The sequence below is a fragment of the Symphodus melops genome, assembly GCF_947650265.1.
Source record: "Symphodus melops genome assembly, chromosome: 8".
NCBI lineage: Eukaryota > Metazoa > Chordata > Actinopteri > Labriformes > Labridae > Symphodus > Symphodus melops.
The window spans coordinates 10,927,774-10,955,709 of record NC_136698.1 but is presented as its reverse complement, the minus strand read 5'-3'; the positions used below and the strand labels follow the sequence as shown (position 1 = coordinate 10,955,709).

Genomic DNA, 27,936 nt, shown 5'->3' with positions numbered 1-27,936 from the left:
ACGTTGACGTTTGATAACTGACCCAGGATCACTGCAAGATGTTTGATTGATTGATTCGACTCTAGCTAGCTAACATTCCTGTCGATCCATTTTTATATGTATAGCGCCAATTCATAACAAATGTTATCTCAAGACGTTTTATAAAAGAGTTGTGTTATCTACAAAGACCCAGCAGAAACAAATATGGAGGACGTTGTTGATTATTTTGCCAGTTAAATGTCATTACAGCCCATGCTCTTGTACTTTCTATGTTGAGTGACTGAACTTTAAAGTCGAGTTATTTTTTAAGCTACACACAGAGCATGTGATCGTCTCATAACACAAAATATTAACAAAGGTCAGACGCGCTCTGCACAAACACTCAAAACTGAAAGAACACCTTTAGTGCAAAAATGTATTGTTTCCTATCTCGACAGTAAAGATGTGGTTATACTTTAAATACTTAATAGTCATACAATGCATCTGGTATCTATGCTCACTCACGTATGAGTCTTGTGACATTTTATTAGACTTCATTCTTAACCTCTAAGACTTAAAGGGCCTCTTTAAATCCTACAGTATTTAACGTTATATTCATTAAAGGAGAAGGCTGGAGATAATGTCTCTTTTGAATTAAGAGACCAGATAAATAAGAAAAACAGGACAGACATCTTTTTATGAATTCAAGGAATATGTGTAGTGTAATTCAACCCATGCTTTAAAGCAACATTATGGAACTTTTTCACCTGTATTAAATTCAAATTCAATCTGAGAGCGCAAGAGCGGAGAGACTGTTGACTCTCGAAGGTCCGCACAGCGTCTCGTGACGTCAGGTTTGTTTTTAAGGCATCTTGAAGTCTTACAATGATTGTGTTTAAACACACATTTAGTGAGCAGACCTGATATAGGAATTAATCTAGAAAAGCAGAGAAATACCTTCCAATGACAGACACGATAACATTCCTGATCGTCCTTATTCTACAGTGAAAAGCCCCGTCAAAGAGCGCCGCCTGGCACTGCCCACTTCCTGTACTAGAGAACACGACAGGGTTGAGGAAAGTTTACCTTAGGGCAGCCTCGGAACTGCCCGCATGACACACCCAAGGTACGGTATGTTAAAGGAGTGTGTGGTGAGTTGTCCCAGGAATCTGCTTGTGTTTCTCTTCATGCACGGAGATACGATTGCCAGGGCAACCAGCAATACAATATGACTGAATAGTTGTCAGGGAATAATTGCTGATTATTTCCCAGAGCTCTGGTCTCATGCAGCTTAGTTTGAAGTGTATTTGTCTGGTTCAGTGTTAGTCCGAGTTGACACTACTGGTGTTGGCAGTGTTTTATCAGGTGCATCTAAATGACGTGCCGCTGCTGCTGCTGCTGCTGCTGCACCAGTCCAACCAATGCAAACAGTCTGCAGCCATGTTGCATACTGAAGTGTAGGTGTGTGATGTTTTTATTGTACAAAGCAGTGCACAGCTCTCAAGTCAGATTTGATGGATTGAAAAATGTATTATGTAATGGGGAAAGATTTCCCCGCTGAGAGCTGCCAATGAATGAGCATATTCTCCCTTGAGGGCAGATCATTGGAAAGCACAGCTCTATGAGTTTCACCCAGTGTTACCTTTGTTTTAGGTTACCTTTGTTTTTATTGACTATAAAAAAGACAAAAGCCCTGACCTCTGACTTTTCAGGCTCATAACCTGGATTTACAAAAACATTCAAACAGGTTGATAAAAGTTCAAATCTTCTCAAGATATCGTTGATCTCTTGAGTCGATTCATTTTTGAACACACTTTTGGGATCCTGCTCTGCACCTCCCTCGTTCCTCTCGTCAGATCTGCTAAACTCCCTCCACCCTCCCCCTCACCCCTCAGGAGAAGTCACTGGAGAGTGACAGGCCGGCGTTGTTGTACACGGCAGCAGAACAAGCAGAGACAGAAAACCCACCCGAGGGCGAGCACGGCAGAGTTCACTCGGCCAGCGTCACGCTTCAGGAACCGATTCTACGCCTTTATTTAACCGGCTGAGTGAATGAACTCGAGCTGTGCTCGGTGAAATCGAGCAGATTGGGCGGCTCTGTTAACTCCAGGCTGATGCTATCAGCTGCCGCCCAGCTGAATGAACAACCCCGGATCCTGAGTCATACAGATTCACTGTAACAATTATGTGCAACCTCAAGAGCAGAAATGAACACCCTCAGTTTACGAGCATGCCCATATCAGTGTGACATATTTTCAATCTTTCACTAGCTTTATGTGTTTACTGAGGTGTTCAGGCCTGTCTTCACCATGGCTGAAGCTCGAGCCATGGGCTTGTTTGCTGAGGTTTTTCAAGTTGAGTCATAAATACCCCAAACCCCCCCTTCAGTGTCTGGTGTGATGGAGCTTCCCGACAGAGAGTGGGCTGGGTTTCTGCTGTCAGCGGTGGCTAGCTGCACAGCTGGGCCTCTGCCTCAATCGTGTATGGCTTCAGGCGGGCCCCCATGCAGAGGGTCAAGTCCCTGTTTGCCGATGAGCCTTTCTCTCTCCCACAGCACCACTTAATCACTGCGTTATGAGAAGGAGTCGTCCAATCGCTGGGTGTTACAGCTCATCCCTTCCGTTGCATCCATTCAGCCTCCTCCTATATCAGGTTGAAGCCAGAAAAGAGAGTTTAGCATGCAGCACAACGAACGACTGCAACTCTGCGTGCAGTCAGCAACATCAAAGACGCCGTTCCAAGAAAAACAACTTCGGGAAAACAACCCGCAGTCAAACAGCCAAAGCATTTACAATGTGTTTGGTGTCGTGCTGTCTGTCCTTGTGTTTCCACTCTATGGACTAAACACCATACAGTCTACTTTAAGGTTACTTTAAAGGAAGGAAATCTAATTTCTGTGCTTTCTATTAAAAGCAGCGGCTGCTTTCCTCAAGTGACCCGAGGGAGCGTGTGTTCAGTCAGGCCCATGGAGCGCCTTTTTTTTTTTTTTCTCTCTTCTCGGCAGGATCGTATGTGCTTCACCGAGTCTTTTTGTTCGTCTCGTGTATGTTGTGTCACGATTGTTAACCTGTCAGAGTTCAGGGGTTTTTATTGGCATATTTGTTTTTACAAGTTCCTGTTCCTCAGCAGAGAGTTGGAACTTCATCAAATAATCCTTCTTATGTGACTGTAGTATTACACATGAAAGACAACGTTTTGTTTATTGCTCTTTAAATGTTGTCATCACCCATCAAATGATGTAACGTCCTACTCCTTTTTGGCATGGTTAAGGTAATAGGCTCTTTGTTTGTTGTGACACCAACATAACGACTCTATTGATGGAGGCTCTGGCTACTAAATCTCTTGTCAATCACACATCATGAGTGCAGGGAACAGCCTTTGTAATCTGTCAGTGTAGTGTGACTTTAGGCAATCACTCCAATGCAAGACACATTTTTTGGCATCTTTTCCAAGAGTTCTTACTCAATGAGTCCTATACAATAGCAGATTGTTTGAGAAGTTTTGAATGTGAAATATCTCCCAAAAGATACAGATGTATTTTTGTTAATTCATTTAACCTTAAACTGAATTGTTGCCAAAGTTAAAATACAAAAGGTAACATTCTTAACAAGAGAGAAAAGCCCTAAATCGGTTCATAAGAAATCACCAAAATGCACAAGACCATGTGACCTGGACAGTGCAGCAGTGGTCTACGGTCCTGTTCACTGATGAGTGTCGGGTCACCTCGCACAGAAATGGTGGTCATCAGCGTTGCTGGAGAAGGCAAGGCGAGCAATACGCCGAGGTCAACATGATCTCCAGGGTTCGCTTTGGTGGAGGAGAACGGTTTGGTGATTGTAGATGGCTCAGTCGCTGCACGTTCTTACTTTAGAGGCATCGTAGAACCCGTCATCATCCCCCAATTCCACCAGCAAACCCCCGACTTTCTGTTCATGGATGATAATGCTCCACCACATCGTGCCAGAATTGTCACAGCTCGACTTCAGGAAGTCGGAGTTCCTCATACGTTATGGCCAGCAATGTCCCCTGACCTGAAGCACATAGAGCACGTCTGGGACCAGCTGAAGCAGCGACTGGATGCTCGTACCCCCACGTGACCTGGCAGAACTGCGTGTAGCACTTGTGGAGAAGTGGAACGCATTGCCTCAGAACAACATCATGAGGTTAGTTAGGCGCATGAGACGTCGCTGTCAAACTGTCATTGTGACAAATGGTGGAAACATCTGCTACTGACTTAGTCAATTTTGGTTATTTAGGGCTATCTTTGTTATTGTCTAAATTGTTAGGTTAATATATATTAACCTTTATTTTACCAGTAATATTCCCATTGAGATAAAAAAAATCTCTAATATTGCACTAATAAAACTGGTGGGCAGATCTTGTTTGATTGCAGATCTGGTGCTCATTCAATAATAGTAATATCACATTTGTTATTTCAGAAAAATTCAGACCAAATTGGAAAAGCACTCATGTAAATAACAATATCCCTAACTTATTGTGAGTAGTATTTTTGTGCAGTGCGTTGCTCTGCGCTGGAGCACTCGGTACTTTACCTTCCTACTTTAGGGTCATGTGTGATCACTATCAGTGAAACCCTTTTAAATAAACCCCTGAGGGGGGCACGTGTTTGTAACATTTTCACAGGTGTAAAACACTCTAGGCTGTAGGTCAAACAGATAGAAACCCTATATGTATAAATTTGCATTCCCACCTTACAGCATTCTGCTTTTTAACACGTCCACAGACTCATTTGGCTACAGTGACTGAAGTATTTGCTCCCAGCTATGATGCTAGTTTCAACAGCTCAACTAGGCCACTTTTTTTTGGCATTGCAACGTGACGGAACAAATGTGGAGGTGGGTTAGGGTGACTTCTGTAAGATTGTACATAAAGACCAGTTTTCAGATTGCTTATTGCTGCTACTAAAGATGACTCTTGTATGTGATGGGTGAGTGCTTATATATACCTTTAAAAATGTACAAAAATAGTGAAAGTACCTGCTCAAGGTGCAGAGCCTGAACGGACATCTTCTTGTTTTGTAGACCCAAAGATCATCAGTGTCCCATCATATATGATGGATACATCTAATCCTCACATTTACAAACATGAAACCAGCGGAACACACTCAACACATAAAAATCAAATCAATTATCTGAAAAGTTTCTGGATTATTTTCTATCAATGGATTTGTTGTTTCACTTTATATCTGATCAGACTGAACGACTGCACTGAGGCTCGCTGTCATCAATGCTTGGATTATTTTATATAATCTGACTCACCGTAAAGTCGTCTATAAACGCATACATAACCAGGCTCCGCGGGTGCTCTCTGGCCTTGTGCTTCCACTTAAAGTCTCGAGAAAGTAACACAGGAAGCATCTCAAAGAAATGAGAAGGGGCCCTGAAGTTAAAACTCTTCTTCTCTCTTTCTGACCCGTGGAACTCGAACGTGATCCTGAGCGGGACCACTTCAAAGATGAACTGGAAAGTGTCTGAAGAGGTCTAAAGCTGTGTAGTTGTGTTTCTGTTAAATGAAGCTTCTTTCTTTTCTGACGAGTGTTGGTCAGTATTGAGTATACGTCCAGTGCTGTCTTTTGTGTGTTTATGTTTCCGACCTTGCAAATGAGCTTAGTTTAGAAATGCTGTATGTGGCATCACTTAACATGCTATAGATTTGACTACAAACTAAAGAATCCTTTTTTTTTTTTTTTTACACAAGAAGTATTTTTCTCATCTCGTCTTTAATCACATGATTCAGTATTGAGCTTCAAGCTGCCTTTTTGGCTGAAGGGGAAACACTGACAACAGCTGCTGTTGTTTTCCTCTCTGTTGCTCTGCTGTGATGCTGGCGTCTATAAAGGGAGACCCCTTTACAGTATCGTCCAACACAACGAGGTTTATATATGGATTAGTCATACAAATGGATGGCTTGACCTTTAACTGCTTATTTCATCTCACGTGGGGGAAAAGATGGATTCAAAAAGTTAGGTCTGTTAATGACAGATTGATGTATTTAAAATTAAATCAAGAATTGTGCAGAGGAAGGAAACATAAATGGTTAAATGTGATTCTCTCTGCCCACTTTGTGTTTCCTGTAGAAAACAGATCATTGGGGACGTGAATCTCGACATGATGGAGGATGTGCATGTTGGGGCGCGACGATGACTTGGTGGGAGAGTTAGCGATATGATGACATGCGATAATGACAGCGTAATGACAGATAATGACATGCCACTCTGCCTTATTTCTTAATCAACAGCAGCAGCAGCGTTTTCATTCAGCCTCTCTTCCATGTCTCCTGTCTGCTTAATGAACTGGTCACGCCTGTAAAATGTCCTTTTATCCCAATAAAGCCAGGTATTCAGTCTCGCTCAATGAGCCGAGCTGCTGCGTTGAACTTGATTGTTTATGAGCTCTTTAAGCTTGCCGTGTCTAAATTCCTCACCAGTGCACAAAGAAACTCGAAAGGTCCTCAGCTGCTGTTGAGCGGGCGTGGCGGAGATAAATCTGTCATAGGCCCAGATATGGAAACTCAACGATGACTCACTCTGTGACACTCAGCTGTGGATTTTTTTTTGATTGTTTCTACAATTCCTTTTTCTTCAGGGTGGCCCAAGAAGGACACTGTGTGTTTTACTCTGATTGTAGGATTGTAAGCCTCCCTTTAAAAAGTTCTACCTTTAGGGAGCGGAGGATGTTTATCTGATGCATCAACACTTTGACAGATCGCTTTACCAGTTTCTTGTTGTTTTGTTTCCTCTTTGAGTTTAATTGATTATTTGATTGGTACAATACAGAGAGAGTTTGAATACAGAGCATGAAACAGATGCAGAGAGGCTTTCTAACTAACGTGATCTTCATCTCTTGTCGTTGGCTAGCATAGCAATGACAACGTTCAGAGATGTTGGTTTTTACAGTTTAATGAAAAGCTCTGTTCATTTAACCAGTCGTTTCATGCTTTGTGGCGAAAACAAATCTTTCGATGACTTCAAAGTCGAAGTGGTCCTACATGCTAAAAAAACCCCAACATAATCACAGTCATGCAGCCGAAACACTTTGGCTTCAATGGTTCCAAGAATACTTGTGAGCCTCATTTGTTTCTATTGTGTGAGTCTCAGTGAGGTTCCACAAAGTACTTTACTGTAGAAGTCCAAAGTCATAAAACAGAGACTTTACAGTGTAGATTAGAGGAGAAACGATGAAAATGGAAACTGTTATAGTTAGAAAGGTTGCTGAGATTATTTAGAGCATTTCAAAACATTCACACACCGAGGACTGAGATTTGTTGCCAGGTTATATTATGAACTTTGTACATCCTTGAAATCCTGCGTGAGCAATTAACTTAATGCCGATAAATATTTGATGGGCACGGTAATTTGATCCAGCCCTCTGCTGTCAGGAAAAACTGCCCCCGTTTGAAGTTCACTTTCTATTCTTTAATTGGGCACGGTAAACTCCTGAAACTCAGACGGGAGAGTGAACTTCCTGTGGAGATGGATCATGATCAGAAGTGGCCTTTAACGTCGTACCAAAGCGCATTGGGCATTGATTGTTATTAAACAGATACTGATCATTGTTATTTTACCTTTAAAGATGGATGACGTTGTTTAATTGAAATTTTAGAAAGCATTGTGACCAATGTAAGACAGTGATTGACAGCAGGGCTTTCCCTGCTCGCTGTATGATGACGTTTCATGCCCTGGTACGAGGTGCAAACATTCTGCTTGGCTTTGCCTCAGGATTGGATCATCGTTTCCTCTGACCTCTCGGTGTGGCTCGGGTTCTTCCTCTCTTCTTCTTGTCATTCTCACTCTCTTTCTCTCCCTCCGTCCCAGCGTACATGTTTCCCTTCCTTTTACCCGTGTTTCTCCTGTCTCTGCTTCCTCCCCCATGAAAATGCAGGAACCCGTCCACCGCTTTCTACCAGGCTTTCCGGCCTAGCAGATTACGAGGGTCAAAGCTTGTCAACGATAGGTACGAGCTCGGGTGTGTTAACGTGTGTGTGTGTGTGGGTGTGGGTGGGTGGCCTGGACTAAACTGGCTGACTAAACCTGAGCCTGCACCCCTCAAAGCTCATGCTCGGTGCAAGAAAATGTCCAGTCTGACAAGTGTCTGTTCTAAACCTGTAGACTCACAAGGTGTTTGTGTGTGTGTGTGTTTGTGTGTGTTGTATTATCCCTGATTGAAAAGACCACCTTTCACCATTAAACCTTGTTTATGAGGAGATCATTAGTAAATACATCCTATTTAGAAAGTGGCAATAGAAAATAGAGGACCATAGATTATTATTAATAAATGCTGAGTCAGTCAAATTTCTACTGTAACATGGATAGTGTGCTGGCGGGAGACATCATCCCAATCAGCGGCTTTGATTGTTGTTCACTGCGTTGTCCGACTTTATTGAGGGCGGGGGGGAGGGGAAGTCATTTTGGGACAAAAGGTTGAACTAAATGAATTGTCAGTGTGGACATTTGAGCAGCTGCGGTTTGTGTAACACACACAGTCCAAAGCTTGGCACAAGCATCGGGGTGCACTTTTCGACACTATGTCGACCACGTTGAGTGTCGACGTTGTGCCAGTCACGAGGATCCCCGCGCTCAAGTTGCTTTTTTTTGCCCCTGCGAAAAGTCTGACACAGTGCCAGGGGGGGCTTTTAGCACCACAAATAGCTGATCACTCTGAGGAGACATGACAGAGGTCGTATTGTATGACATAATAGTAGTAACAATGCGTTTTGTTTTGCACCATTGTCACGATACTTCTTTGCTTTTACAAACTCACAAACGAATAAATCAGAGCTGGAGCTGCTCAGGCCTGAAATCAACTCTATCACATGAACATAACATGTCGGAGGAAAGCGCTTCCCTTTGTTCCCCCATTCCGTCGTGATGTTCATCAAGACAACAGTTGGTCGTTTTAGGGCTGGGAAACGAATCCGATTTGTAAGATGCATCGAAGATAGACAAGTTCGTTAATGTTGATGTCGTTTATGTTGCATTCAAAGAACATTGTAAAGGTCTTTCTATGGAGCTGCCAGCTCTCCACCCTGACCCTCCTCTCTCCCTCTCTGAGCCTGAAAACACCGAATGAATAACAGAACACACAGCTGTGTTTATATTGATATGCAGGAAAGGACACTTTTTTTTTAATATTGTACTTCAGGAACATTTTCGTTATTCCTTTTTGAATTCACAAACGGGTAGTTTATTTTTCACGTACATGTTGATCTTGTGCAACTGACCGTCAATAAAAAAAAAACATAGATATATAGAGTATTGCCATTCATTAAACAATATCCAGATATGAGTTTGGGTCCGTAAGGTGAACAGGATCCAAATCACAGATGTGAGGTTTTCCTGCTTTCACTTTATTTGATTAAACTTATCAAACTGGACAAGCTGTTTCAATCTGGATAATTTGTTTATTTATTCGACAATTTTCCTCTGTTGCTGGGTTGATCAACAGGTTGCTGATGAACTGTAGTTCCTTTATTAATGAAGGCCTGTGCTGCTGCAGTGATCGGTCCACCAAAGACAGAGTCATTCAACATGCAGATGAAGACAAACAGTGGAAATTGTCCGATTTAAGATCCAATCAGTGTTTTTCATCGTCATCTCCATAAACTGCTGAAGATAATGATACTGAGGCTGGGGAGATTTGTGAGGAGTCGTTTAGAAAAAGTTCAGTGCAAAAGAGTCGGATATGACAGAACCTTGCAACACATTTAGAAAATGAACATGTCGGCTCTCTGCTGGTTTTCACTCAGTGATGGGTTTTGGAGCGAAGGACGTGCCTTTTGAAACGTGTGTTGAAGTCTGGTTTCACGATGACTGATTTCAATGACTGTCATACAGGTGAGTGCAGAATGAGTAATGTCAGTTCCTTACAAAGTGAACAGTCGGTTCATGCTTTTATGTAAGTGAGTCTGTGGTTCAGGAGCAGTTTGCATTAATCATGGCCACCTTTTGTCACCACGTACTCTCTCATGGAGGCTGTTTGAGGTTGTGGCTCTCTGCCATGGATATTTTAAAATGCTGCCAAACAAATTGTGACAAACAAACTTTGGATTTAAGATGTTTGTTTTTTTCTTCCTTTTATGTGGTTAGTGTGTCAAGTCATTATGTATGATCAAAAGAACTCCCAAGAATTTTTGTGTTCAAAAAGGACTGTGAGGAAATTCATGATGAATTCCATAAGTTACGTATGGAGCTCAATCTGAGCGTGATGGGTCGAGAGTGTGAGGTCTTTTGTTCTGCCAAATAAACAATGTGATGAAACGGATCTCTCATTTAAATGATCCCTATCATAGCATTTTATATTCCGCTGTGTTTGAAATAATTATTTATTCAAATAGGCTGCTCTAAGGTCGTAGCTATGAATGTAACATTTCTTACAGTACAGATTCCAGATTAAGGCAAGCAGTACAGGTTGTTTTTTGTTCCCAATGATACAGTTGTGATCAAAGTAATTAGTTTGTGGCTTTTCTCCCAGTTCATCTCCTGTCCCATTATTCTTGACAGCTTTTGGCATCTAAGCAAGAAAGCCCGGTGGAGTAAAACGTCAGTGTGTCAGAGGCCAGAGACGAACATCCACATGACCATATTGTTTTTCAAAAAGCAAGCTGGTCTGGATGAGAGGTGGACGTTGTAGTAAAACAACAGTAGCAGTTGAGCAAGTGTGTGTATGGCGTCATGAGATCTGGCGCTTCTGTTTGTTCCAGTTCCAGCTCATGTTTGCCTGAAGGCCTTGTGACTAACAGTAGAGCTTTATCCAAAAAGTTTTTCAACGAACCGCAGGTAAACCCGAGGGAGCCGCCTTGCTGCTTTTGTCCTGAGCTTACTCTGCTGCTGCTGCTGCTGCAAGGTCAGGCTTGTTGGAGGTGAAGCGGGGGATTGCACACAAACATATTGAAGGCGTATGGAGAGCATTCCTGACTGCTGAAAATGATTGTTTGGTAAAATCTGGAGAAACCTCAATTGGGCAGCGTGCCCTAACATCACTGGAGTGATTTGCTGTACCAGCTGTGGGGTTAAGTGCGAGTATCTGCCACATTTGTGGGCATCCACACATTCCTGCATGTTTGTCTTCACAATACCACATGAGCTGCAGCACGACAGACTTGGGTCACAATGATTGCGAAATCATGTTCAGCATGACTTCTTCAGATCAGGGCTTGGATTATCACCCTTGTTTAGCCTAAACTTAAACATAAAAACTTGATTTTGGGAATTAAAAAAAAAACCCCAAACCATCTAAATAATAGTGCGTTTACTATCACACACAGTGTGGGAACTTGGAGTAGCCTATCAGTTTTCAACTGCACGTTTAGATGCTTCTTAACTTTTCTGTTGATATCAGAAACTCTGAGGTGAATAAATCAACAACAGTTTATAGGTTTTAACCGAACACATTTCTAAATCTTTACTTTAAATATTTATTTTTCTCATTATCCTCAGATTTTTTATCATGAAGACTTTTGTTTTTTTGGTTTATTCAAATTGCTGAGAGGAAAAAAAATGTTTTGAGAAAATGTGAGAAATGTTGAAGGTAACTTTTCTCCACTTTGTACATAGACCAAACAATCAAGTTATTATTGAGATTAATGCTGGAGCCTCAATGGATTGGAGTTTTGCATGAAGCAAAGAATCTTTGAGCCTCTCTCGACTTGATTCAAATTCCATTCTTTGGGTCACGATTGGATTCAGAATCATCATTTCTACGTATTTCACATTATTTAACAAATTCTGACATTGACATGAAAGTATTTGACCTTGATGTTTATTTCAACAGCTCCCTTTATGAAAGGTAACCAGCCAAACATTAAATCACTTCTACTTTTACCTAACTGAATAACCAGTTTCACTCAGCGTTCGTAAACATTCCAGGAAAGCGACCTGTTGCTCCGCTCAGTGGAATCATTGTGAGGCTGTGATTGGTCCCCGATGAAGCAGCAGCACTTTTACAGCCCTCAGTCCACATTGAACTACTTTATGATTAAGGACAACAAAAAGAAAAGGTAGATTTATATTCTGCCTGAACACACCTAAAGCATTGGGCCCCATGCACAGAAAGGTAGAGCCATTTGATAAAAAACAGGCATGCGGCAGCTGTTTATGACACCCAAACAAACATTTCATTATTGAGCAGGAAGGTTGGACGTGGGAAAGTCGAAGTACTACACTTTTTTTTTTATTTTTTATAGTAGGCCTAGTTGGTAATTTTCCAGTAGTGGGCCATTCTGAGTCTTTCATTTTTAGAAAATATTAGTTGTTTATTCATCATGAATGGATTAGTATTATCTTGTCTCAATTAGAATCCGCTTTTTTTCATACGAATGGATAGGGCACTCGTACTTCCCTTTGTAATTACTAACAGGCGGTGGGACATATCCTCAGAGGACCTAGCCCAGCTTAATGCAACGCACACAGCAGCATAAACAAACGGTCCTTTTGAATGGATTACACAGCGGGTTTGACGGTGAAATTGGGTCTGCTAAGCCTCGATGGACGTGACATGACTTGATGTTCTCCAGGGCTCGGATCTCAAACTAAACAAGGCCCCCCCCCCTTTTTTTTCTGATGCGTTGAGGAGTTGATGGATTGAGATCATTCCCATCAAAGATTTGAACCGCTTATGTAACAGAGCTCACGTCTCAAAGACGGCATTGTATTGGGGCAACGCTTTCCTCCTGTCAACTTAATCTTCGGAAACATGGTTATTTTTATTTTTTTTACCTTTATTTCCAGAAGAAATGTTTGCTGAGCATGTGCCTCTTTTCCTCACACTTGTACCTAATACACACACTCGCACACTCTCATACACGATGCACACATACATCAACAATCAATAGGTTTCAGGTAAGATATCACAGGACAGTAACAAACAACAGTTTAGCGCTAGCAGAGAGTATGCTAGTCCAATCCACCAAAATGTCAATAAGAGTTTTCCACATTGAAGGTTCTTTCAAATCTGGTTAATATCAGAGATCTCTCCTAAAAAGGATAACCTCAAAACTGGATCTTCAGCTGCTGTAATTCCACGTTGTGACTGACTCTAAAGTCATGCGGACCACAGGAGTCAGCGTGAAAGGCTAAGACCTGTATCAGGCCCTCTGTCTTTCCAGCATAGTGCCTAATGACATTAGCCTGACCAAAACCATGCACTTCAGAGACTAAGCCCAAAACGAGGCTAAGTCCCTGATGAATGCTCTGCTGAATACAGAGGCTCGTTAACAGTGAGGTGCCAGCATTTTCCCCTTACAGCCTTTTGGAGTAACTCTATTACTTTTAACACATTCCAGTAGGCTCTTTAGTTAACATGGAGCCCAGCGAAGGCCACAGGCCCGAGTGTAATCTGATCCAGAGGCCCATAGTGTTCGTCGAAGATCTGGTTTTAGTTGAACACAGTTTGGCTGTCATAATTTAAGGCTTGGAGTCCCCTGACCTGGATCCCCCGCTGTGTTTGCATATAGAGTTTGGAGGTCACATTACACCGCAGCTCTTCATCAAGTCTTTAGGAGCTGCAACAAACAAGTTATTTCTACAGGCTGAGCTAACAAGGCAAGGCTTCGATGAAGAAAGACGCTGCGCGGCTTCAGAATTCAGATGTTATCGTCGCTCATATTAAACCCCAGAGGTCCTTGATTCCTTCTCATGCTCCCTGACGTCCGGTTCGTGCAGTGAGTGGTCCGCTTGAGGTCCTGTGGGAAGTTCATTCGCTGGGCCCTGTTTACGTCACATGGGGACATGAAGCAGAATGAGATGTTTGTGCACAAGTCTGGAGGTTATGCAACAGGCGAGGGTGCGAGTGGGACCGTTCCTTCAGTCTGTTTACGAGGAAGCTTGGTGGCAGCAGACACACCTACTCATGATTCTGATTTAGTGCTTGGAAAAATAAAACTCCAGTCATCAGACGAGGGTTTCCTGAGGTCTGTCTTATTTTGTTTAGTCTCCATTGTGTCAGTGCGGACCACCCTGTCTAAAGACCCGACGTCTCAACAATGCAGCATCTGAAAAACGCTCCTCATTCAGAAGCTCATATTAACATACTTCAGCATCCTGCTATTGTCACCCACTACTGTTTGAACTGTTCCACTGTAATAAGGACAGAGGAGGTTAGTCTAGATTCTTTGTTTCGTGGCTATTTTTACTTGCATAACTGAAGAATTTCAAGTTTGCTTGAAACGTACTTGAAGTTCCTTAGATTCTTGTTTTGTGACCCCGTGGGGAACCTTCGAGGTGTTTGGTACGAACTCTGAGAAGCATGTGGATGTTACAGAGATTCGTATTCTTTATACATCTGACGATGCAATTGATTGTTGATTCACAACTGCTGTAAAGATAAACAGTAAAATGGGGGGAATTAGGGGAAAGATCAAATTGAATCTTTGGGGGGGGGGGGGGGGAGAAAACTTCAGACGTGATGTTGTTTGGCTCGACTCTGCCTGATTGAAACGTTCACAAAACTATCTCACTAAAAAGCCCCTTTGGTTTGAGAGGATCACTCATAAGGACTCGTCTTTGTGTCCTAAAATCAGAATCTCCTGTTCTTTAAATGCATATTTAAATTATGGATTATCGACTGTCCATTTGAGTGATTTTCTAGTGGAATAGGCCAGACACCTGCTGAATCCACAATGGTTTTCTTGATCCTGAACAAAGGAGAAGCATAAGACCCGTTGCAGCTCTTGGGAACGATGATGGCTACATTTAAATCATTTTGTGGGAACTTGTGTGTGATTACACGGAATAACACGTGGGCATATTTTTCAGATGAAGTCTTACAAATGTTTGATCCCTTATTGTTTTTCTCTTTACATTCGAGAAAAAGAAAAAAAAACAACCCCTAATACTGACAGCTGTCTGTGATCAAAACTTATCTAACTAGAGAGGTAAAGAAGAGGGGGTTCCGGTCCCTCCATAGAGAACGCCCTCATGTCAAAACACGGCTGCCTTGTTTGTCAGAGCGAGTGATGATCTGTAGTATTTAAAGCCCGACATCTCCAAGTTAATTAGACCTTTTCACTAAGTCAAATTTAAAAGCCCTTTTAGCTTCGCTCCACCTAAAACGTGCTTGTTTTAAGCATTTAGCAGAGTCAACACAATGAGTTAGTTATGAGAGCTACAAATACTAGATTACATACAAGCTTTACATGGACACATGGGTCAAAGTTCGATGACAGGAATATCTGAATATCGGAGAAATAAGTGCAATAATTAAAAGTGTGTTAATAAACAAAAACCTTGATGTATTAAAAATTGTGCCCATCCCTGTTACTAAAAGTTGAAGTGCTTATGTCCCAATGTAATATAATAATTATCTTCTTCCTCTCAGTGTAATAGTGAGTGTGGAACAGTTAAGTCTCATTGATGGAAGTAATCAGTGGGTAGAATTCAGAGTTAAGCCTTTTTATAAGAAGTCTAACTAAATGGAGGCCTTTCACAGGTTCCTGCCATGACAACACATTTATTGTGATCATTCATAAAAGATGTGAGCACACTTCTCTTGCCTGAAGCCTCCCTTTTGAAAAGTTGTGTCACAGCTAACTGGAGCCTCTGCTGCCCTCATCTGGTGTTGAAGCTGAACTGCACGTGTCCTAACTAATGCGTCAACCTGCTGGGCTACAGCTGGTCTGAAAAAAAACAAAAAACGAGCGAGAGTTGACAGTGAGCACTCTCTATTGTAAAAGCCCCCACCTTCTGGCTTTTTGTTTTCAAATATGGTTGCCAAACAGGGAGGGGAGGGGATAAGGGGGTTTATCACTGAAAGGCCGAGGTCTGATTTTTGCAGCTGCACACACACACACACACACACACACACACACACACACACACACACACACACACACACACACACACACACACACACACACACACACACACACACACACACACACACACACAGAGAGAGTGAGCGCTTGTGTTCCTTGCGACAGGAACGTGTGCCGGTTCATCCCTGCCTTAATGCTAAACACATTGGATTTCTGACGCCTTTAAGCAGTCATGTGATAAAGTCATCGAGGCGTAGGAGACCCCCCCCCCCCCCCTCCCCCACCCCCCCTCGCTTCTGCACGTTTTGCCTGTCAATGTACAGTCAAAACGTTTGAGGCTTGCTGAGACAGCCTCACGATGGAGAAGCTACCTTTTAGCTGCTATCAGGCGAGAAGCTTGTGTTCACAGGACTGTTTTGATAACTGGTTCTCGGTGTGTTGTCACAGCATGATGGTGGCTCTGACACAGATGTCTGGCTCTAGAGGTTCTGGACTGGTCTTGGGGTCGGGGGGTGTCCACTGTTGGAATGTGCCTCCTTGTGGTCCCGCAGACTTTGTTAGGGGGGATGAGTGCATGTGTGCTGCTGCAGACTCATGTCGAGGTTATCGCCGCGAGTGGTCCTTATATAAACGGCCACATGTCTTCCTCTTCGGATAAAAAAGTACAGTTTGCTTTGTTTTCCTTGGACGCTGAACGGCAACAAATTGGTTTAGGCCTTTTTGTCCTTTTCTCTCTTTCTCGTAGCTTCTTCAGGCAAGATCTCCGTCAACTCTGATCCGACCTGTGCGTCACCTCGTTTTGCGTTGTTGATAAAAACACATTCCAGACGAAGCCCATCTACATTCTTCGCTCTAAGCGTCCCAGATGTGTTGAAGCTTGATTCAAAGGGAGGAAAGTCTCTCCTCACATCGCTTATCAGCCTTTAGATCCAACACGTGAGTCACTCGAAGTGGAATTCCACTCATTTACCCAGTCAGCAACGAGGCGCAAATCTGTTATCAACCTAAAGCAAACGTTTTTAGACGCCTGATTATTCAGTCTCGCCTCATTTTGCTTGTTTTATCTTTACATTGACCCTAGAAAGAGATAAGAGGGAGCCTGTAGAAACGTGGAGTTCTGGATTATACATTTGATGATTTGTTTATCAAATGACATCTTCCATCTGATTTCCTGTGACTTGCTTTTGCATTTAATTGCTTTTTTCCATGAATATCCCACTCAGTGTTCACGGTCCATATAGTAAACTGAAGCAAATACTTTGAAACGTGCTATACTGACCATGAAAGCACACATTTACTGGTTGTGGTGCCAGTTTTCTGCATTCTTTATATGATCTTAACATATATATTATAAGACAAATTATTAGCTGTTAGCATAGTCAATCTAGTTTTCAAAAACAGATATAGGCTTAGATAAAAGACCATGTAGTTTGAAAGGGTCAGTTGTGTCAATTAAAGGGGCCATAAGCCCCAACGCCCCCCCCCCCCAAAAAAAAAAAAAACAGTTAAGTGTGCAATTTGAGATCTGCAACTACTTGAGACATCTTCCACAAGTTAAAAGATGAAATAATTAACATAATCAATATTCAATATGTGAAGTCCATGGTGCAATAAAAGTGCACATAGACATATTAACTCAAACACATACTGTAAATTAATCTAATCAGGTCAACTAAACCTTCAACCTCTACAGTTATAACAGTTTTTAACTGGGTCATCCAGACGACAAGTACAAATAAACACTGTCTCCTTTTCTTAATGAAGCCTGGAGTGTATCATTCACGGCATTTAAAAAAAACTAAAACGTGCCAGACTGCTCCAAGCAATACATACTGAGTATAATGTATATAGGAGGGAGGCAAAACTCCGCCCCTTTGTTTTCTCCCCATGTGACTAAGATAGTAGTTTTAAGACTGACTCATGGGCTCCCTCTCAAACAAGAGTTGGACGTGTTTTAACACTCACAGGAGTTGACGGTAGAAGAAAAGTTTGCGGACAAAAAAAAGGCAACATGCGCTGTCAAATGAAGTACAGTCTGCCCTGCTCGCCGGGAAGCTCTCCGACCTATTCAGGACGTTTGATGTCCTACAGAAGCAGATGTGTCAGGTAATAGACTTTAACAACACCTGCGAGCTTGTTGTCTGAAGAGTTCACTCTCTTTAGTCCTGATGTTAGTTAGTATTGATGTGTGTACTGTCTCTGCTGTGTGCTGTGCATTGGTCCCTTTCAGTATCCACAGAGCACATAAACATGAACTCAAGTTGCCATTTACTCTCGCTGTTTGTGTCCCACATGTTGCACTGTTTACTTTAGGTGCGTTGTACGCAGATCACGTGATTTATTTTTTCTGATTCTGCTGTGGCACTCCAACGTGTTTTTTTTGTTGTTTTTTTTCCTTGAAGCGTGGCATCTGTTCCCCGTTTGTTTAAGAGGACGTATCTCCCCGGGGGAGAGGGAGGGAGGAGGAGGGGGGGGGGGGGGGCTGCGCGAAACACGCAGAACGTGCGCTGCAGCACACACGATGGAGCGAAGGCTCTCCTCAAAGAGACGCGTTTAATGCTGAACATGTTGTGAACAAAGCCTTCATCCAACTCAATAGTTGAAAATGTTTCTACTGCCAAACAGAAACAGGATCATCGTGACTTAATTGCTTGTACAGAAAAAAACTGGTCTCCTTTTTTAATTCATGGCAGTTAAAAAACGTGCCAGACTGCTCCAGGCGGAGCAGATAGAGGAGGGAGGCAAAACTCCGCCCCTTTGTTTTCTCCCCATGTGACTAAGATAGTAGTTTTAAGACTGAACTCATGAGCTCCCTCTCAAACAAGAGTTGGACGTGTTTTAACACTCACAGGAGTTGACGGTAGAAGAAAAGTTTGCGGACAAAAAAAGGCAACATGCGCTGTCAAATGAAGTACAGTCTGCCCTGCTCGCCGGGAAGCTCTCCGACCTATTCAGGACGTTTGATGTCCTACAGAAGCAGATGTGTCAGGTAATAGACTTTAACAACACCTGCGAGCTTGTTGTCTGAAGAGTTCACTCTCTTTAGTCCTGATGTTAGTTAGTATTTATGTGTGTACTGTCTCTGCTGTGTGCTGTGCATTGGTCCCTTTCAGTATCCACAGAATCGTAAACATGAACTCAAGTTGCCATTTACTCTCGCTGTTTGTGTCCCACATGTTGCACTGTTTACTTTAGCTGTATTGTATGCAGGTCACGTCATTTCATTTCTCTGGTTGTGCTTTGGCTCTTCAACGTGTTTTTGTGTCTTGGCATCTGTTCCCCGTTTGTGTTGGGAGACGTTTCCCCCGAGGAGGGGGGGGGGGGGGCTGCGCTCAACACGCAGGACGTGCGCTTCTGCACATACGATGGGGATCCTTCTCATGGAGACATGTTTAATGCTGAACATGTTGTAAAGCACAACTATAGCTCTCCTTTATAGGCTGCGTTATATTGTATATAAATCAAAGTTGTGTTTGTTGGACTCTTATCACGTCAGTTTTCAAAGTTGGGACGACTCGCTCCATCATGTTTACAGATATTTTTATTCTCTGCAGTATTAAAAAAAAAAAATTACTCCAAGAAATGCATTTGTTTTCGTGAATTTTAACTATAGATTGTAGATATTAGCGTTTAACTCTTCTAATAATCGTCAGCACATCATGTTCCCTGATGCCAGAGCTCCGTCTAGCGGCATGTTTCCGTCTCTCCCGTTTTTTGCGTCCACACTTCCGAGCAGGACGGTGATTGTGCAAGATCTCGAAGAAACGGATCAGGATTTGTGGCTGTTAGTCCTTCCGTGAAGTAAATCCTTGATCTTGGCATGGTTTAGTCGCACGCGGTGAGTTAATCGTCTTTGGACGTGTGAAGTGTTGATGCCTTTCTTTCCTCGTGGAGGAGAGAGAGGGGGGGGGGGGGGGGCAGGGCGGTGGTAGGAAAATGTTGCGCCACCGTCGTGTTAAAAGTGGAGGGGGGGGGGGGGGGGGGGGGGGGGGGGGGTCGCGGTCGCGGTCGCGTACAGGATGGGAGAATGCTTCACATTTCACCAGGAGACGATAACACGAGTTTGTACAAAGGATGGCAGGACAATGAGATTTGGCCTATAAAGTCAACAGTTCGCTGATGTGCGACGTCAGCCACACCCCGACATGAGAGCAGCCTGTGGTTTTTTTTTTTTATTGTTTTATTTCGAACATGTGGAGGAATAATATCAACTAAATAATAATAACAAAAAAAAAAAAAAATTTGTTTGCTACACATGGATGAGTCAAGCTTCGCTAAAACAAAGATCTGTTTTCGTTTTACAGTGTTTTTGGAGCATTTTTATATCCTGAATCTCAACGTTTTTTTTGTGTCTAATGGATAAACTTTATTGGTGTGTGTGTGTGTGTGTGTGTGTGTGTGTGTGTGTGTGTGTGTGTGTGTGTGTGTGTGTGTGTGTGTGTGTGTGTGTGTGTGTGTGTGTGTGTGTGTGTGTGTGTGTGTGTGTGTGTGTGTGTGTGTGTGTGTGTGTGTGTGTGTGTGTGCTTATTAATCCCTTCAGACAGGTGGCACGTGAGGTCATTTATTAGGTGACCTATTTACGAGTGTGATCACGTTGTGATTCACCACTGACGGTCTATTTTGCTACTGTACTTGAATCACCAGTCTGACAGCTGGGTTTGTTCATGACAGACGTCAGGTACGCCGCCTCAATGGCTGCTGTCTGAATGGAAATTTACACAAGGTGGATTTCTTCATGTAGCCACACCTTCACATGAGCTCCAAAATTAAAGATGATTGGTATTAAACTAGTATTACTGTATCACATATAAAGACCAAAAACGACTACAGTATGTTACTCTGTTATCTCTTATTTTTTCACGTGTCTGTGGATCAATTCAGAACATGAATACATACATGTGGGTGTAAAGTCCAGTTTGTTTTGTACTGTTTTCACATGTCGGGTTCAGAGGATTGTCCCCTCTATTTGAAGCAAGTCTCAGTTATGGCGACGAGCGCAGTCTGACCCTGTTTGTCTTCATATACACACAGCCGTGTGTTTTGAACTATATGCTGCTCTTAAACAAATACACTTGATGTAGTATTTGTGTTTTTGTTTCTGGTCTGTGTTTTTGGGGAAATCTTTTTCTTGTGATTCTCTGGAAACCATTTTGCCCGTGTGATAAATGTCAGTACCTGTGAAGGAGTTGATATTGATCTTATTGGCTAAGTGATGCGTGTGTTGACGGATCTCTCGCTCTTTCTCTCCACAGTGCATCCGGTGCCAGCGTCGTCGCCATCGATAACAAGATTGAGCAGGCAATGGTGAGTTCTTATCGTTAGCGTTAAATGTGGGGTGGGTGACGCCCACATTTAAGTCGCTGCAAGACTGTATTGTGAACTGGACCAGAATCGGGTTTTCCCACTGTCGGGTCTTGGACACAACTGGCTGAGATGAGAAACGCAAATCTCACTTAAGGGGACTTTAGTAAATCTGCATTTCCTGTTATTTATAACCTGATTTCATTTGAAAAAAAAAAAAAAAACCTCCCTTGAGAAATCATTTCTCTGCAGTTTGATTGACAGGTGACCTCTTTTAAGTGAATTTTCAAAACCCTTACGGCCGACTCATGTAAGCATGAAAGATTGTGTCAAAAACAGGGCATGGTTTCCATGTTAAGTTCTGAGCTGACGCACTATGCTCCCCTTCGTTTGACAAAAGGGATTCCACCTTTATTTCTTTTTTTAAGTCTCTGTTCTTCTTGTTGCTTTCTGTTGCTAATGCTAGTTTTCTCTCTCTCTTGCCTCCTCCTGTTTTCACTCCAGGACTTGGTGAAGAGCCACCTAATGTACGCAGTGCGCGAGGAGGTCGAGGTGTTGAAGGAGCACATCAAGGAGCTGTACGAAAGGAACTCTGTGCTGGAGCACGAGAACGCCGTGCTGAAGTCGCTCGCCAACACGGAGCAGCTCGGCCATCTGTCTAGTCAGCTCAACCACGGGAGCAGCACGTCGTCACCTCTTCAGCAGTCTCACCAGCAGCAGCAGCAGCAGCAGCAGCAGCAGCAGCAGCAACCGCTAGTCACAAACAACAACAACAACAACAACGTTACCACCGACCCCGCGGTTCACCACGAGGGGAATCAGAACGTCCCGTCTCAGTCCAACATCACATCGGCGTGATCCTCTCTCTTTTACCCCAGAACATACATGCACCACCTGCATACAGGAGTTAGAGATCCTGTTAGCAAAGAAAACAACTGCTACCATAACTCTGCTCCATAAAGCGAAAAAAGGCTTGGCTCTGCGTTTAATATGCTCCATTCAAGGAAGAGTTAACATCTTCGTTTTGCCGCCAAGAGCCATGCTTCAGTGTGCGCATGCCGCCATCATCAGGCCGACATTTTATGAAGACAATAACCACCCCAGAAAAGTCTTATTCTGTCCCTGTGATTGGCTGAGAGAGGAAGAGCCAGAAGAGCCGAAGCACACCATAAAAAAACGAAATACAAAACTGCATGCTGTTGTAGTGCGCGAGACAGATGTCAAAGTTTGTCAGGGCAACAAGTTAGGGAAGAGGGTGGTGATGTAACATCCAGCAGGGACTGTCCTCCCAGTGTCTCCATCCCAACTCCATCCTCTGGTTCACAGAGAAGCCAGAGACATGAGGGGGAGCAGCGGGAGAGATTCGTCCTCCCTCCTCTCGTCGAGGAGGGGGATGCCAGCGGGTGCCTCAGCTTGGGCGGGGGTCAGTCGAGAGCCTCGGCTTGTTATATGCTGCAACAAAGCTTATGTTGTTTGTTTCTCGGAGCCACCGTACTTTGACATGATCCTAATACTTTTTCTCATTAGTTCAGTTTTAGTATGTTTGCATTTATTTATTTCAGGGCTGCTATTTTCACAATGTAAATGAACAATGTCATGGAGATACTTATTAAAAACACAAAAAAAACAAATCTTTCTCTTTGGTCTTTTGGTATTTTAGAAGCTGTCAGGTATTAACATTTTGGTAGATTTTGGCAACAAGTAGAGCTCAATAAGTAGGCAATAAGTTTCATGAAGAAAACAAAAACCTTTCTTCTCATGAAATAGTGCTAACACTAAAGGCAAACGTACATAGGTGAAACCCAGGTTGAATGTATATTTTGTAAAGTGTAATGTATTAAGAGCAAGGAGGGTTTGTACAGGAGAACTCCTGTTGTTCCGTTGTGATGGGATGTTTGGATAAAGAGAAATATAAATATACCCCTTTTTTTTTTTTTTAAAGAATTTCTTTGTCATAACAGAAATACATTTGAGAGTTTGGTTTTTGGGGATGAAAAGCTGTGAAAATTGTTTGACCTACTTTATAACCAAAGACAGAAAGCTGTGTAAGTCTCTTTTTTTTTTTCTTCATTTTTAAATGCACACTTTTTTTCCTACTCTTTTCCTCCCTTTTATAGATATTTTTTTTGTCCGTTTAGCATGAGCTGCATGATCTATAATCCAACCACTTTCTTACCTCATGTTTTTTTTTTTTTTAATCCAGCACTCTATTTTTTTTTTCCTGTCAAGTCTGTGAACGGTTGTGAAAGAGTTAATGAAAGCGAAAGGGAACAATGAATGGAGCGAAAGGAAAGAATGGGGAGATGATGCGTCGGGTGGAGGGAAGGGCCTTGTGCACAATATGTGAGTCCAAAAAAAAGAGCCATCTTTTGAGTTTTCATGTTAATGCTGTGTTGAAAATTTCCGATGCAGAGAAAAGTTTGTTCTATTGCGGATTTTGATATATTTAATGAATGCAGCATTTAAATTTTGATTGTATTGTACCAACACTTTGCTGACAAACAAATAAAATACAAACAACTCGTGTCCGCAAGAAAACAAAAAGAAACGTTTAAAACAACTTACACTTAAAAGCTGGAACCCAGTGGATTGTGTGAACATATTATGGGATGTCCCGTCTGTGTCACGTCTTTTGTGCCTCCTGTGCCGTCATCGTCTGTTGTAGTCAGGCGGTCCGGTTTCTTTCTCTGTGGCTTAGAACCAAACCAAAATGCTTGGTAATTGTACAATCAGTCATCTTTCTACAAGATGCACTCTGTCATTTGCTTTTTTTTTTTTTTTTTGCGAAAGGGGCTTATTTCTTTTGTTTTGTTTTTCTGTAGTTTGAAGGAGATGCCGTGTACATGTCAAGTGTACTGTATGAAAGTGATCACTGAGCCTTGGAGAGAAAATCTTAACAATGCCCTTGTAATGTGCTGTTCAGACAATTTTAGTTTTCAGTCCAAAATAAATAACTGTTTTATTAAGTGAATGCCTTTATGTTGTTTATTGCATTTCATTACGTTTGATCACACATTGTTTCCATTACAAATGGGTTATAAACTGAACTTCTTCCTATAGCCACGGGTAGTTCTCTTCATCATATACTGTATATTCTAAAGTCACAACAAGTTCCACTATTGTAAGCCATTTCAGACAAGTATTATTAATGGTCCCTCAAAAAAAACAAAAAAACAAGAAAAAGTCAAAACAGCTGTGATCATAAAAATACAAGATTGTCATTTTTCCACACAAGTTAAAATATCAGTAGACATTCCTTTACAATTGTTCTAATCAAATCAAATGCCCCATTGAGTCATGTAAGTGTACCGCTGAACTAGAATGTTCCAAACCAGGACCCTCAAACTGGAGCAGCTAAATGAAATTCAGCCATAATTGACTTCATCTCCAGATTTTCCAGGCGTACAATCACATGCAGCGACCAGCAGAAACCTTGAATGTCTTCAGCATGTCAAGATGTCTCCTGAAAACACCGTCCACCAGGTAGTCTTTTTGAAGATTAAGATAGAAAGGGTCCAGAGAATTGAAATGGCTGATCTTCCCAAGTGAAGTTGAAGGATTCATGCAACTGGCTCAAGACCATTATTTATTGTAAATATTTCATCAATTTTCCTGGAGACAAATGACCCAGAAAAAGATGATTTATATACACGAAAGCACTTCTAGGTACAAGTGATGCCAATTAGCACCTGCTAAGACAATCATACATACACTGGCTTGCTGTCATCTAATAAAACATAAAAGAAACTTAGACATGTAAATAAAGAGCAACATGCTAAAATGTCCTATCTGTTGTCTGAATTTCAATACAGGATTGAGCCATTTTGGATCTATTTATGAGCTTATTTAACAGCTTAAATCCATATCCTAATCGTCATTATAAAAACAGTTAGATGGACTTCAATTCCAGGAAGCAGGAAATAGTTTCTTTGTGAAATTACGCATCAGAGGGCAACAAGTTCAGACCTGCCAAGAGACGTGAAAAATCCTAAATGACGGCACCCAAAGTCACTCACCACCTTCTCGTTATTTCATTTATGACTCACGGTTCATCCTCGCGCATCCCACAACTGTGTCCTCGTCAGAGCACGTCTTCATGTTCCTTACATAACTTTCACCTCTCTCAAGATTGTGACTCAGTGTTGTGTTTGGCAAACACTGACACGCTTGTAATGTCCTAAATCAAACTATGATTGTTTCACCTGTATTTCATCAAAGAGAGTGTAAAAACTCCTTCATATACAGTAGGTGGTGAAAGGAGGTGTTTAGTTTAATTACAGATGTTCTGCAGGTGTAAAGATGTCCTAGGTTGGCCTCAAGCAAGTCTGAAGGGTGAAGATGGGAACATTCAGGTAAACATGGCTACAAGTGAGGATCATTACAAAATAAAAACCTTGAAAAAAAAACATCTTAATAAATGTATGGTCTTTGGTGTTCAAAAGCTGTGACGAGAAAAAACAACTCTGCCTGTTTTACAAGAGCTCAAAGTAATAATTTGAAATAACCAATATATTTCCAGAAACGTCTTTTCCTTCAGCCATGCAGAATTTTAGTCAGAAGGTTTGCGGAGCGTTGTTTTTTTCTGTGTTTACAGGTGCCACCATGTGGATCCAATTTCCCCTTTCAAGGTTTTATGAGGTTACATGTAATCTGATAAAGCATCAATTTGTTTGAAATAGCTCTTATGGTTTATTTTTCCTGATAAGGGTCTGGTTTGACCTTTGGATAGCCTCTGTATTTTCCGATTTAAAATCACATCATACGCATGACGTAGTATTTTGTTGTGTAACAAAAATGACAGAGACACCAGATAATTGGGTTTATGATATGAGTCAGAGGCTTCTTACTCTGAACTGATACAGCTCCAGATTTCTATCTCTGTAGTAGATACTTTGGAAAGCTACACTTCTGAGTGCAGCACTCTTCTTGAATGAGGGGAATAAACAACATCATTCATTTTCTGTTTCTTTCATGAAGAAATTCAATAATAAAAAATAAATAATTAAAGACATACAAATGTAGGTATGTATGAACCAGGCTATGCATCACTGACCGTACTCCGTCAATTCTTTCGCATCATCATGTGTGCTCAGGCTGCTCCACTGAATTTTTCAGGAAAGTTATCGACTTACTGGTGACATGACAATCTTTTCCACCAGATAGCTCTGAACACACAGTGAACTTGGCACTCTGTACTTTATTAAACATGCTTCTTTTTAAGAAACATGCTTAAAAAAAAGTCTATTCTTTACTTCTTTCGGAAGTAAAGAATCTGATTATTTTCACCTCCAGTTTTAGGAGCAATAATTAAGCTTCTATTCTTGTCTTACTTATTTCTAACTCGGAATTGATGATGAATATAGGTTTAGTTTAATTGACTGTGATATATTGTTTTTATTATGAGAATGAGATTATACTGACCGTCTTGACACAACATCAACTTACAGTCATTCTCAGCATCACATTACCAAAGAATTTCCAAAGAATCTAAAGTGTCCTAAAATGCCCCTGAGCAGCACAGAGGAAGGAAGACTTCTATAAACCCAGCAGTAATGTGTGTGTATGTGTGTGTGTGTGTGTGTGTGTGTGTGTGTGTGTACTTGTTTGCCTGTGTCTGTGTGCTACACAAAGACAATTGCTGACCAGTCAGTCATCCACTACCACACCCGACAATTATTTTTGATTATAATCACTGTTTCAGTGTGTAATCACCCTTTCTACCCACCACTGTCACCAAGCCATGTAAACTGGAAAATGAAGAACATTTAACATTTAACACTCTGCTGTCACCGTGTGGTTAAGATATGTAAGTGGAGGATGAGGTGGAAGAAGGGGTTCTTAATGATGCCCCTGAGGGTCAACTGTCTAAATATCTCACCTGCTGAAAATATATTTCACAGACTAGAAAGTGTATGCCCATACTACTTGTTTGTGAATACAAACATGTGAATTTCTTCTGCTGTTATGTTTCTGGTGTGATGTCTACGGTGCTAGTTTCTTGACAGCGTTTTCGGTCGGGAAGACAGGATGACTTAAAGTCAGTTTACAAATATTTGGATACCTGTGCAGCCAGAATTGTGTAATAGTCCAGACCAGGACTTGGAGCACCTCGAGCATGTGGGACCCTACTGCGTAGTTGCTGATAGTTACCTCATCAAATGAAAAATCTTGATCACATTTGTTATCTAAATGGCTCATATTCTTTACAAAACATGGATATTAATCTGATAAAAACATGTATTTCAATTCCAATTTGTCTCTTTACTTACCACTACAATTCTTATTAATTTCATTCAGCCATCTTCATATCTCTATGTCAATAAATAAACAAATGTCCCTTGCTTTGTATGCAACAAGCAGGAAACCCATAATGGCACTTTGGGGCTTAAACACAAAAGTAAAATAAGTGTGGTGTAATCGATGTGATGGTTGATGGAAGGCCAGAATTTCACACATCATTCAGTCTTCAGCAGAAGTTGGAATCAACCAGCAGGGGGTGAAAAAGTGTTTGGTACATGAGACAGGATCTTAATCCATTGAGCTAATACAATAATTATTTTGCACATATTTGCACACCTTAGTCTACAATGGTTAGGCCTACCACTAGACCTCTAAAAGGCACATTTTTCTTTAGACCCCCGACTCCCAAAATAATAATAATAATAATAATAATAATAATAATAATAATAATAATAATAATAAAAGGAACAGACAGGAGATCCCTGTTAGATTTCCTCGTTAACTTAATTTGATTACTTCTTTATAAAAGACAGTAGCTATATTGATGACAAGGTGGTTGATTTGATTCCAATCAGCCTCAAACACCAGGGGGCGCTCGCGTCATACACAGTTAAACGAGTTAAACACAATGAGAAAAGTGGCCCTCGTTGTTTATACGCCAGTAATTGC

The 27,936-nt window shown here is 41.7% G+C and overlaps 1 protein-coding gene across 1 annotated transcript in view; it reads left to right on the top strand.

Moving 5' to 3' along the window:
- tsc22d2 (TSC22 domain family 2) overlaps positions 1-23,993 on the top strand; it is a 34,669-nt gene extending 10,676 nt beyond the window's left edge. Inside the window, exons 2-3 of the mRNA XM_079349776.1 lie at positions 20,979-21,030; positions 21,532-23,993. Coding sequence (XP_079205902.1) covers positions 20,979-21,030; positions 21,532-21,885 — 406 coding nt within the window. The 3' untranslated portion in view covers positions 21,886-23,993. The remainder of the gene's footprint in view (positions 1-20,978; positions 21,031-21,531) is intronic.
- Positions 23,994-27,936: the final 3,943 nt, after the last annotated feature.